The sequence below is a fragment of the Anneissia japonica genome, unplaced genomic scaffold (genome assembly GCF_011630105.1).
Source record: "Anneissia japonica isolate Jap-2015-1 unplaced genomic scaffold, ASM1163010v1 scaffold7731_len1735946_cov199, whole genome shotgun sequence".
NCBI lineage: Eukaryota > Metazoa > Echinodermata > Crinoidea > Comatulida > Comatulidae > Anneissia > Anneissia japonica.
In genome coordinates this window covers 1,662,282-1,675,843 of record NW_022758997.1, presented here as the reverse complement: position 1 = coordinate 1,675,843, position 13,562 = coordinate 1,662,282, and the positions used below count along the sequence as shown (strand labels likewise).

General features: G+C 33.8%; 1 protein-coding gene across 1 annotated transcript; it reads right to left on the bottom strand.

The window, feature by feature from the left end:
- Positions 1-8,397: 8,397 nt before the first annotated feature.
- LOC117125538 lies at positions 8,398-12,170 on the bottom strand. The gene is made up of 2 exons (XM_033272061.1): positions 11,617-12,170; positions 8,398-9,468 (listed from the first exon to the last, which is right to left on the bottom strand). Exons 1-2 carry the CDS (start codon positions 11,941-11,943, stop codon positions 8,686-8,688), a joined length of 1,110 nt encoding a protein of 369 aa, XP_033127952.1. The 5' UTR covers positions 11,944-12,170; the 3' UTR covers positions 8,398-8,685.
- Positions 12,171-13,562: the final 1,392 nt, after the last annotated feature.

The following is a 13,562-nucleotide window of genomic DNA, read 5'->3' as shown; positions in this document are numbered from 1 at the left end:
AGTTGGTGTTTATTATGTTTTTGATTTATGTAATTTTTTTTTTAATTTATTATTTTTAAAAAGTTGATTGTAAGCTATGATTTTAAGTAAGTTAATGCTGAAAACTGAAAAAAAAAATTAAATTGATATTTTAACAGGAATTTCTGTCTGATGTCTGATAATTCTGTAGGCCTACATTTTTATAGAATAGCACATTTTGATAACATTAACAATGTTTTACATTAACTGTAATAATTTTTTTTAACTTAATTTCAGTCCATTTATTGAAGTTTAGAACATGACCCAGTAATACAAAATTTTGAAACAATCGCATTTGCAGTTGATATACTCTAATATATTTATTTCATTACCTGTACTTGCAAAAATTATAAGTGACGATCTGATAATTTCTAGTTTTCTCTCAGAAAGTTATTTATAAATCCTGACGCACAAAAAGTAAAAATAACAGAACAGAATTCGGGCGCTACCTGTGTAGGCGTCTGACATAATCTCACCCCGAACCCCATTATTGTCACCTTAACTGAATAGGCCTAATACACTTTGAAAAATAGCAAACAATACATAATAAAAATAAAACATGTATACAAATATCAGCAAGCCAAGGAAAACTGAACTGAAAACTTAACTTAAAGGGAACTTATAAAAGTTTATATGTCCACTTAGTAACTTAAAGGGAACATCAGTAAATTAACACACAGGTCTTGGCAACTGCACGCTACAGTAAAAAAAAAGGTAAAACGCATAATGAATGTTTATGAGTGCAATAGGAAGAATTTTTTATGAGTTGGAAAGATACTCTTACAAATAACCATCCTTTCCATTGCATGAATACATTTGATTTACAACATACTTAAAATAGATTCATGTCATTTCATATTGTTTACAAAAAAATAAAGCAAAGCTAGGTTGACAAATGTATGCTGTTTACTTTCAAGCCAGCTGCTGTGTTACCACACCTTGTTCGGCCTTTACATACACGTTGCTACATAAAATGTATACTTACAACAGTGTAGGATGATCAAGCTATGCAATAGAACATAGGTAAAGGTAGAAAAAATGGAATGGGTGTAAATAAATAACCCCATGATAAATTAAGATAAATGTTGCAGTACATTATTCAATGTGTGACTTCAGATATTCTTGATTTGTTGTCAAAAATGAAATTACCGTATTTTGTCAAATTAAAAAATAATAAATGCAAGGATCATAATCATGAAATCTACACATTTTAAAATTGGTGGTACTTGACATATTTGTCCTACTCCAGATCCCATTATTTTTATCTTCCCTTAGACCTCTACTGGTGCTTCTTTTTTCATTCGTTACAGTAGCTTTGTATGAACAATTTTTGCGGAGTGTTTGAAGGTTGCTTTTCCAAAAATTATCTAATGACTTGTTTTCATGGAGAGGTACCGGTAACAATTTTAAACAAATAATTATTCCATGTTATATATTTTTTTAAGATAGGTTACTTAAAAACTACAGTACAGTTGACTCTCCCAATAGCGACCACCCTACAGACGATCAACTGCCAGTGATAGGCCAAACTATCTGTTGGAATGTGTTCCAAGGCCTGGGTAAGTCCTGTGACTAGTACTGATACTTGATTTTTACTATTAAATTATTATGTATAACACTTCATGTTTTGCTAAAGTCAATTTACAATAAAATGTATGCATTGTAATGTTTTCTGTTGCTATTTTGACATTATTCACTAGCATGGAGTATAAGTCAAGTTTACTAGGTCTTCTTAACTGCACATCGGCCAATGCTTTGGTCACAATGTCAGATTGCCAATAGTTTTAATTGAATCTAATTGAATCAAATTGCAATTACAATAATGTTCTTTACAGGACTTCGGTTCTTCAAATGAAGAGTGTACACTAATCCATGGCTTAACTAACAAGGCGTTCACTGAGTGATAAACCTTTGCTAGCATTGTTACACTGTACACTAGTTCGCAGCACTCAATTAACAAAATGTTAGCATATTTCTATGCATCTGCACATTGCTGGATAATTCTTTCGCAATTGGAAAATTTTGTTTTTCCACTGTACAAGAATGATTAGTTGTAAGATTGATTACCTGGAAGTTTTTTTTTTCTTTCTTTTTTTTTTCTTTTTTTTTTTTAGCTTTTCCACTCAGGTACTCTTTAAAACAATCCATAACCAAGTGATTTTCTTCTCTACACCAATGGGTGTATTGGCGACCTAAAAAAGAGAAATTTTTAATTTTTCTCATAAAACTAATAGAGTATTAGAATTTGAGAATTAGTCTAAATGTTTTTTACTGTACATTAAAATCACCTAATTTTAATAACGTACTAGGCAATTGCATTTAATGTTGTTCCTCAATAGGAGTACTAGTAATGTTTTATACAAATATCTTATTATAAATTAGAGTAAGGCCTAATTCGTCTATCTGCTTTTAGACTCGAAACGGCTAAGCGAACCTTCAAAACTCGGGTACCACTGCAAATGTACCGCATTAGTCGAGCGAATAGGCTGGGTTTTAGGGTCATTATCAGATCCTAACTGCTAAAAAATACTAAAAACCGCAATATTAGACATGTTTCGTCAGTTGCTTACGTAACTGACAACAACTGCACAGCGTTGCCTTGGCCCTCACACGTATGGTGGATCTACAAAATACCGAATCATACTGCAAATTACACTACTTTACTATACCCTACCAGGCAGCCAAATAAAGTATCGGCTGCAAGTGAAATAACAATTGCAGTACCCAACATTGCAATTACTGTACAGTTCCGGCCACCGGGAACAAAAACACTACAGTAGAATATTTTCTCGTGCTCACCAACAAAAATGAGCGATGTACAACCCACTTTCAAAATCATTAGTTTACAGGTATTTTCTTGTTTATAAAAAGTGTTATATTCAATTCTAAATGCACATTATACTCACCTTATTCATTACATACTGGTGCTCCAACTATTAAGATTAAAACAAAAACAAATTGAATATTTACAATAAAGAATTAGTTTTAGTTTAAATTAACCCTTGGTAGTTTCCATTTGTCTGCTTTCATTTCAGTTTTAGGCTATCTATCATTGTTTTTTATTTACTTTCAGTTACTTTTGAATTTCATGATTGTAAACATTTTTTTGTAATATTTACTGTATGTACCAGGGCTTCCTTGGAAAGCAGTGCTAGTCACTGAATGGATTCCCCCGGTAAAAGAAAGCTTAAATAAATTATACATAATATACTTTGTTTCCATTAACATTTAATTCGTGTATCGGTGATCCTTATTATATTCGTGTATCCATCAGTATCTTCATCGACCATAGTAAAATCAAATCTTTTATTATTAATTTTTTTTATATAAAAATGTTTAAAACATTCGGAATTTACATCTTATAATTTTGGAGGGGTTGGTAATTTGGCAAAAAGGGTAGAGGCAATATTAGTAAAGTAATTATTTAGGTCATGGTTAGACACTTCCTGAGGATCATTACAGACATTACTTCCTAACTTTAGTGCAATATTGTTTGTTTTAACTTTACCTTTACCACTTCCAAAACTATTTCGACAATTCCATAATTTGTTTGTGGTCTTTTTTGTTTGTTCCTAAAAAACTTAAAATAATATCAGTTTTACCCTTTTTTAATATCTTTTTGAATAGCATTTCTTAATTGCATATTGATCCAAGCGAACATTATTATTTTTATCCTTATTTAATGCCTTTAAAACACTCTCTCGTTTTTCAATCTATACTTAAAATTAGAATTCATCCACTTGTCTGTATGATGTTTAATACGTACAGTTTTTTAATGGAGCGATTTGATCCAGTGTTAATTAGAAAATATCTTTAAAAGTACGCCATGCAATATTTACATCATTTGTGCTAAAAATATTTGACTAATCCCTAGAGAGTAAGATATCATTAAATTCATCAACCTTATAGTTTTTAAATGATCTTATATTTTTATAAGTTATAGTTATTTTTTTAGTTTCTTTTTATATGTACAATATGTTGCGAAGTGGTCGCTTAGTCCAACTTCAATAACACCTTGTTTACTTATTTTACTTATATCACTGACAAGTATATGATCGATAATTGATGACGCAGTACTAGTCACTCTTGAAGGGACTTTAATGATTTGCGATAATAATACCAAATTTAGCATATAATTTTAGTCCTTGTATAACTTAGAAGATCTACATAGCCAGTTTATGTTGAGGTCCTCCAAAACATTTTTTTTGAGATAGGTGAAAGAACTTTACTAAAAAAAAAGTCTACAAATTTGTATTGGCCAGGGTCAATATACTGTACCGATAACAATTAGTTTAGTCTTAGAGGTGGAAAACAAGTTATCCTTGGCGAGGATGCATTATTTGATCATATCACTCTGATGAAATATGTTCCCACGATTTGGTTGCCAAAACCATCTTTAACAGCGTCCCAGTGGTAAAACTACAAGCAGCAGAGGCAGAATCTATCGACATATTTGCGCTTAGCATGGATGTTCGATGTAGCCGAGGCTACAAAATGGCCAAATGGAAAGAGCTGGCAATGTAAAAAAAACCCCGACCACCAATTGATACATTTTTATAAATATATTTGAAAACAGTAGGCCTATTATTGTTATTTATTGTTTATTATACGGATAGGGATGTTTATGAAATGGAATACGACCGATGTGTCGGTATGCTCAAGTCGAGAAATTACTTTAATAGGCAGGAGAAAGACCATAGATACATTGGTGGACAAATAGAATTACCTTGAATATAATTCTGCAATTAACCAACAGCCAATAGAGTTCGTTGATGAGAGAAGCAGAATGTGTGAGAGGTTCACATAAAAAGATCAAGCGTTTTGCAATCTCTGAACTATCAAGATCTTTTTTTAATAGACCACTATTCAGGGAACAATAGTTTGTTCGTCATAAGACTAGTGCTCTGACCGCTGCATAATATGTTTATTGATCAATAAATCTGCGTATCTTCCATAGATATATTATACGCAAGTGCTACCTTACATAGCTGCAGACCTTCCTAACCTGGGAACTCAATTCCAAAATATATGTCTCTTATCAGTTAATCTAGTGTCGGACTGTTATTATTGATGGGTGTGCAATACTATGACACACTACTCTGTCGGTTTCTGTGAATTTTACTTTGGTATGCATTATTACTCTTACATTTCATATCTGATGGCAATTGTGTATTGATGGATGCAGCATGTGAGTATCGAATGATGATTTTTTTTATATCATGCGTGATCAAATGTATGCAGTGCGTTTAGAATGAGAGTTTATTTATATACTTATTATATACTTCATTGTATAACGACAATTTTTCAGTTGTCATGAAAACATACCGTAACATACAACATTTAATAATGTTTGTTCACTTGATTTCCTCTGTATGAAGCTTTCAAACATTGATAACAATATTATATCAATTCAAATTATTTGTTGAAATTGGGAATGTTATGTACAAAAACAATACATTTGATAGTACTACATTGTACATTTCTCTTACATTTTGATATACAATTCGTTTAAAGGAAGAAGGTAAAGGTAAATGTAGAAGAATAACTCATAACTTGCAGCGTCCATTGTGCTGAAATGTGGTCCGTGAATAGCAACAATAGCAATACAGCAATAGCATCTTTTTGACATATTGTTTGGTGATGATTTATAACCTGATTACATTTATATCTATTTACCAATGGGCATAATAACCAAACAAAATTTATGTTGAGCACAATTTGTAAACCCTGCGCAGTTTCGAACCTACACGAACGTTTCTGCTAATATGAAGGAAAGAGCCCAGACGTACTAACCATTATTCCCACTAACCATCATATTAAGAGATGGAATAATTTCTTTTGACGGCCGAAGACCGATACATGTAGGTGTATAATAGGCCTATACAGACAAATATTATAGAAATTTTTTTCTAAATTTCGATTAAATTCCGCTCAACATACACAGTCGTTGATATAATTACATTTTACAAACAGAAAAGAATTCAATACCAACTTTTGATAAAACAATATAAAACCAAACTGTGTATGCATGTCCTTTTTTAAATCTTTGTGCAGGCTATAGGCAGTGCTTGCACTAAAATGCTTATAAATATACTTCATATTGATTTTAGGGGCAAATATTATTGTTCAAGAATTATAATTGATTTGCTAATAAATTCAATACATTATTTTTTATGTTTACTTATCACTCTGCATTAAATGCAAAAAAAGGAGAAAATATTATAGTAAAAGAGCATAGGTTAAAATCCCACAATTAAGCTTTACAAAGGTTGATAGTTCCTACCCTCTACTCAGCAATCACTCTCCTGTTAATTCATCATCCATTAAGTCTCGATTTTGAAGGCTTTTAGAGAAACAATTCAGACTACATTCTCTTGCGATCGGTTGCGATGTAATCGGTGGTAATCCAAAACTGATTACTCCCGATCGCAATCAACGAACGCATTCGGACCAACACAAACAAACTTTACATTCTAGGGCCTAGACCTCTGGTGGCTAGGCCTATGTTGCCTGACCTCAGCCAAACAGTGCCTGTGGAATTCGTTGTGATTCGTTGCGATCAGATTCCGTGGTAATCGGCAGTAATAAAGATTGTAGCACCCAATCGCAACGGGTAACAATTGCGATATCGATTACATATCGACTACTATTGGTGAGCTTTCACACACGATTTTACTTTGCGATTGGGTGCGACTGGGTGTCGCAATTGCTACAACCGATCGCAATGCGATGCTAGTCTGAATGGGGTATAAATAGGGTAAAAATGTTAACCATGATAAGGACCTCAATTTATAACTCTACACGATTCATTCAATGAAGATAAATACGTTTACCATTTTACAGAAAGAACAAGAGTGGTGAGAAATCAGAGTGCCTGTACCAAAGTAGCATAACGATAATCAAAACAATATCAAGATACTTACAGTCAGGGCTTATACAGGGTGCGGGGCATTACTACAAAAATAACGTGTACAGCCTACTTAATGTAAGTAACATGCTATTTTGCTCATTCTTATACCCCGTTCAGACTAGCTTCGCATTGCGATCGGTTGTAGCAATTGCGGCACCCAATCGCAAAGTAAAATCGTGTCTGAAAGCTCACCAATAGTAGTCGGTAAGAAATCGATTTCACAATTGTTACCCGTTGCGATTGGGTGCTACAATCTGAATTACTCCCGATTACCACGGAATCCGATCGCAACGGATTCCACAGGCACTGATTGGCTGAGGTCAAACAAAACATGACGACCTATATCGTTGCTAGTGATGTAAAGTATCAAAGTAAAAAGGTGTCTGAATGCTGTCGAAGTTTGCGAATGGTTGCGAACAATTTGGATTACAACTGTTTACCTCCGATTACATCGCAACCGGTCGCACTGCAAAGTCTAGTCTGAATACGTTACCTGATTCAGTTAACATTCATTCCTAAACTTTAATTTCAGGCAATGAAGGCGAGGCTAGAGCCTTCATACAAATATTATTTTTATATACAATGAAATACTTTTAAATAAATAATATTATAATAGGTATATAGGCGTAATAATAATAACAATAATAATAATGATGATGATGATGATGACAATAATAATTATAATAATATAACGCAAAAAAATGAGAAGGCAGACATTCCAACCCCCGAACGGCCAAAATCGATCCGGAAAGCGGGATCATTAATTTTGTTCAAAAGCGGAACACAACATAGGCCCTACGTTAGGACAACTTATGCGTACCCTCATGTACTCTCTAGACAGGCATAGCGGGACGTGGGCAGGGGTGGCGGCAGAATTTGCCCGACCGGAGGGGCAACGGCCACTACGAGGGGGACGATTTCCCTGACGAGATCAATTTAGGGGTTTCAAAGGCTTAATTAATCCATTTTAGAGTCTACTAATATATAAAAAATACATATATTTTTTTTCTCCCCGACGAATTGTTTTTTCTCCCGACGGGGGCCCTGACCCCCCCACCCCGCTCTCGCATCCCCTAAACAGGGGGAATGTGCCCCCTATTCCCCCATTTTGCCACTAAATTTTAAAACAACATATAGATCATACAGAATAAAAAAAAGTAAAGAAAAAACATCGCATCAAGAAAATCTAATCGACAAAGGAGATAAGCCCAGACCCGTCCATATAAAACAGGACATGTAAGGGATAAATGAGGGACATTTGCAAAGAACTGGGTTAGAGGACGGACAAAAAATATATAAAAATATATATGATTCGTAGTTACTCGAAAATAAAACCGAAAAGTTGCTTAAAACATTAAAAGCGGATATTTTTTTAAATTATTATTATATATAATTACATATTTGTATAAGATATCGAATAAGTATTAAACAATAAAAACACATAAAATGAACAAACACATAAAAATAAATTACCGGTAGTTTAATTTATTAACATCTCTTTCGTATCGAGATTAATCACTATGTTTCTTCTGCGTATCGCACTCCGTCACTATACCACAACATGGCTTGTCGTCTGTAGGGCCATTGGATTCAGAGTATCCTCCGAGATTTTAATCTTGATATTTATCGTGATTATTTTTTTATTTAGAAAACTTTAAAAGCGGGACAATTCGGAAGTTCGGTGGGACAGCGGGACACGACTCCCAAAAGCAGGACAATCCTGCCAAATGCGGGACAGTTGGAACCTATGAGTAGGCCTACTTATAGAAAACAAATGATTTTGAGCTAAGATTATCTTCACAATATTTTCGGGATTTTTCATATTCTAGATCATCAACTTTGTGATAAAACATCTGTAGCCTAGCACTTAATTTGTCATCTCTTATTCTTTGAATTTTTTGCTTCTGTTTGTCTTTCTTGTCTTTATGTTCGCTCTCCGTTGCAGCAAGGATATTATCAAAATGTGTGAGTGAGATCAGTTCCTTCTTTGAACGGACTTTACCCATCGTTGGTCTCTTTCGAAGGTGACGAAAACTGGAGGATCTGTTTGTTGCTATAGTGCGCAAAGTGTGCCTTTCAGCACTTTGCTCGTCCTGATCTGATAGGGCAAGATCAGTGTCAAGTCTTACCGAAGCTTTAACCCAAGATATTCGTTCTTTCCTAGGTATTTGACACGGGTTTGGACATTCCCGGTTTCTCAATTGGAACTCAGATGGAAGATCTTCGGTGAAGTCAACTTTATGTTGTACTGGAGCTTGCAACACTCTCTTATATAGAAGACTTCGTACTCCCATTCTAATACCGTCACCGTCATCATCTGTGTACTTATTTTCTCTTAAACAAAACTTTCTACGGAGTAACACTGCATTAATGCCTTCCAGTGCTTCAGTGTCATCGCTGGTGCAGTCAGTTGAATCTAGTTTGCTTTGTGTCCTGGAATCGAATCGCTCATCATCTGTCTTTGAAGACTCACTGCGAGACGAGCGTACCTTTCGAGGAGAAAATGTATTTTCTGCCTTCCATTGCAAATTTTCGGTTTCCTGGTAAAGAATAAAATAGAAAAAAAAAACGTGTCAGGTGTGATACAGTAATAAATGTAAAAAAATGCTAACGACCATGCTATTGAAAATCGCATAAATTTTGAATAGTAAATTTACGAGAGTAAAGTTGATAAGTAACACCACCACTATCACACGCACCTCTTAACTTCCTCATTTTCATGCAAAAATAAGAGACAGGAGGACAGCAGTAGAAGTATAATGCACATAAAGTGTCTGACTGTACTGTCCAGTCATATGCGGCATTATTGCTATGTAAATAATGTGAAATGAGATTTTAGATTTATTTTTGTGCATTTTGCGCACACACGGCAAAATCCATATTTTCTTTACACTGTTTCATGTATTGATGTATTTTTTTGAATGTGCAGCTATGGTTACTCTTAAGATTTACAAACATAGGCCTATGATATCTTGCCGTTTGAATCTATTCATCATATATATAGGCTATCGATATTTGGCTACGAAAGGATGAATTATTAAACAATAAACGTTGATGACGTACCACCTATATGATTCTGCAGTAATATACGGTATGCTTATCATTCAATAGTTATAGTGTAAATGACAAACACCTGTCAATGGCTCAACTATAATCATATCATGTGATTAAACATTTCAAAAGAATTCAAGAATAATTAAAAGATGGGAGAGTGGTCAATCTTTAAACGACCACAGTATATTCGTCTGCTTAATCAAATGACAGATTTTATTAATGTTTACATCTAAAACCCATTCCAATGTCATAACTAATGTCATTCGATACACATGCAGTTGACATTACATATTATAGAAGATTTTTATTACTGTGTTTGTTAGTTCTCTGTGGTTAAATTGTGATTTAATATCGATGTTTGCACTCAAAAGCCATCTCAAAATCATCGTTACTGCCGTGCCTTCATAAGCGATCGAAATTATTTGCATTATAATTATGTTCGCCATCGATTATGTGTTCGAGAGATATATAGTTTATAAACCGGACATATTGCATTGCATAACCAAAAGCAATTTTGAAGCAAGTAAAATAATCCGTTTTTGCTTGGTTGTTGTTTGGTGTGTTTGCATTATAATTATGTTCGCCATCGATTATGTGTTCGAGAGATATATAGTTTATAAACCGGACATATTGCATTGCATAACCAAAAGCAATTTTGAAGCAAGTAAAATAATCCGTTTTTGCTTGGTTGTTGTTTGGTGTGTTTAAGTATTATCATAGTTTGGTATTTTGCTTGTATCTGTTAAAGTAGTGTTTTTGTTCTCTCCTTTTATTGATTTGATTGAATTTTGTGTTTAGAGAATTTGTGAAATTTTTCCTTGGCTTTTATTTCAATTATTCTGGTTTATGTAATGACATTTTTTGATTTTTTGATTTTGGTTTATTTTGCGTTCAGTTTTTGTCCGTGTTAATGAAATTGTTCTGTTGTTTTTAAGTTATTTAATACTATTTTACTTCTCCGTTCCGGAGGTTTTCTGAATACATTAGAATTGAAATTGAAATATTATTGGTGGGTCTAATGAGGAAAGGGAAAGAACGAAATATGAACTTACAATAAAACGGAGGAAAATCTATTTTTATATGTTGTACAAATGATTTTTTTAAGAGACAAAAAGCGTGTCTGACGAAAAACTCGGGAACAGTAAATGAGATGCAAATTTTGAATATTTAACTGGAGGAAAGGGGCGTAACCACCATTTCCACCTCCCTCCCCCAGTTTTTAAATATTAAATTATCTGTATCTCATTAACTGTCCCGGATTTTTCGTCAAACACTCTTTATGTGTCTTAAGAAAGTCAGCTGTACAACATACCGGTATCAAAAAATGTTTTTCCTCCAGAACCTGGCTTTAATGTACAGTACTGTCTGACAATTTCTGAAAATCAATCCAATCAATCAATAATTTGTTTATGCAGTCCCATATCTTTATTTCCGTTACAATGAGCAACATATTTGAATTCATTCAATTTTTCACGAAACAATTATATAGGCCTATATAGGCCCATTTGAAAAGAAAATTACTTTCTTAAATTAAAAATACATAGCAAAACTGAAGAATTCTAATTTTTAAATTTAATATTGTTGAAGTTCATTAACTCAAAATACAGGCCTAAGAATAAATGAATATATCTTACTGATTCTGTCCCACTTCGCTCTGGATTTATCATCATGCTCATTTTAATTTCTCTTCTTCTAAAGTCAAACACAATTCGAGAGGTGTCAACACTTGTCAGCGACCTTGCTAACGCTTTTTGTCGTTCAAAACGTTTCAGATGTTGGTATGCTTCAATCTCCTTCGCTTTGATTTCCCAGACGTTCTTGCACTTCTGTATATTTAGACGTTCGAGCGAAAACGCGAGCTCGTCGTCCGCGTGCCTGTTACTTATCCTCGCGTTGCTTTGATCAATCGGCACAAAGCCGGCAAATCGTAAAAGTCGACGACTATGTGACGAATCATCCATGTTCACGTCTGTTTATTGGCGAGAGCTACTCTGATTGCGTCAATAATGTTCCGTCTTTTGTTTAACGAATTATTGTTCGATCCAAACCCGAATCAACATGATTTCGTAGATGCTTTTAACTGTGTTCTAAGAAACGAAGGCCATTCAGTACTTAGGCCTAGGCTTAGTAGAATGATTTATGGTTAATCTAGAAATAATATATTAGCACGACTGAATGATAAGTGATGATGATCGTTCATTACGGTACGTCGTGATTTGGTGTTGCCGTTAGTAATTTTATACATCAATGAAAAAAAAATCAATGATGGTCAATAACAGTAGCTAACAATCAAGATACACTCTTGAGATACGATTCGTTGAATTCTTCCATGTGGACGATGATTTGAATTCTTCGACTAAACATCTTAGCGATCCATACGTTTTAATACAGTACCTTCACCGGAAACACTAAATAAAATGAATTAACTTTGTAATAATGTAATAGTATATTTAGGCCTATGAAAATACGTCTTGCCTTCAGTTCAGTATCAATGTCATCTTCAATGGTATACACAATGGCTTAAAAAGGCATTTATATATATATTAAAATCAAGTTCTGCAAAGAAGTACACACAATATAAGCAAATAGATAAATAATAATTATAATAGTGCTCGAATAGGAACATGTTGTAGTACAGTAATCGTATCAAGCATAGCTCATCAACGAAAAAAAACCCACCTATATTTCAGTTGTATGAAAAATTGCCTCTAGCGGGATTCGAACCTGCAATCTCTCGCTATCAAGGCGAGTACCATACCAATTCCAAAACTCTGTATTGAATATGGGAAGCACAATTTCGTTTAGTTTATGCCCTGTACACAGTAGTAGCTGCCATATCAACATTGGCATGACACTGACTACAAATTATTCTCATTAAGATATATTTAAATTTTAATGAACATTGTATTCACGTTTTCTTAAACTATTGAATAATGTTTAGGCCTACAATATAATACAGTTGTTTATCTAGTTACAACTATACATTGTGTAATGTAATTTGATAGTTAATAATTCAGATGAATCAGGCGAGGTTAGAATTAATATCTCAATTGTAATACACCTTCAAGCTACCAAAATTAACATTATTTTTTACAAGATACTAACACAGTACCAAAATGTATTGGAGAGGTGTGGGGGAGTGAAGGTTGACAATGAACCCATGTAATTATGTCTTGTGCTATCTCAACTTCATCATGAAGCCTACAAAAAAAAATAATATTAATTTGTAACAGAGGTCTGGCGTTAAAAGAAGAAGAGGATGCCAAAAATAATATTACAAAGATAGCTCAGTGGACTCTATGTATTTGACAAAGGAAAGAAAGGAGGCAGAGAATGAATAGATTGAACAGGAGTGAAAATTACTTGAGGACTGTTGGAGAAAAATGGAAAATGGAGCTGAGGAGGTGCAGGTGTATGCATTAGTATGGATAACGATCTTTTTTAAGAGTAGGCCTACGATTGCGACCACTCTACAATACCCATTTTCATTTTACCTATACATGCATTCTATTGTCTTCTCCCGTATATTGCTCCTAAATTCATTAACAAGACACATCAATAAACATTCCTCCAACAAAGC

Bases quoted from the DNA above. Each gene is read 5' to 3' on its own strand.
- LOC117125538 (XM_033272061.1), bottom strand. From the start codon at position 11,943: ATGGATGATTCGTCACATAGTCGTCGACTTTTACGATTTGCCGGCTTT. The intron at 9,469-11,616 runs GTAAGATATATT...ATTCTTTACCAG, and splicing joins AGCGAAGTGGGACAGAATCA to GAAACCGAAAATTTGCAATG.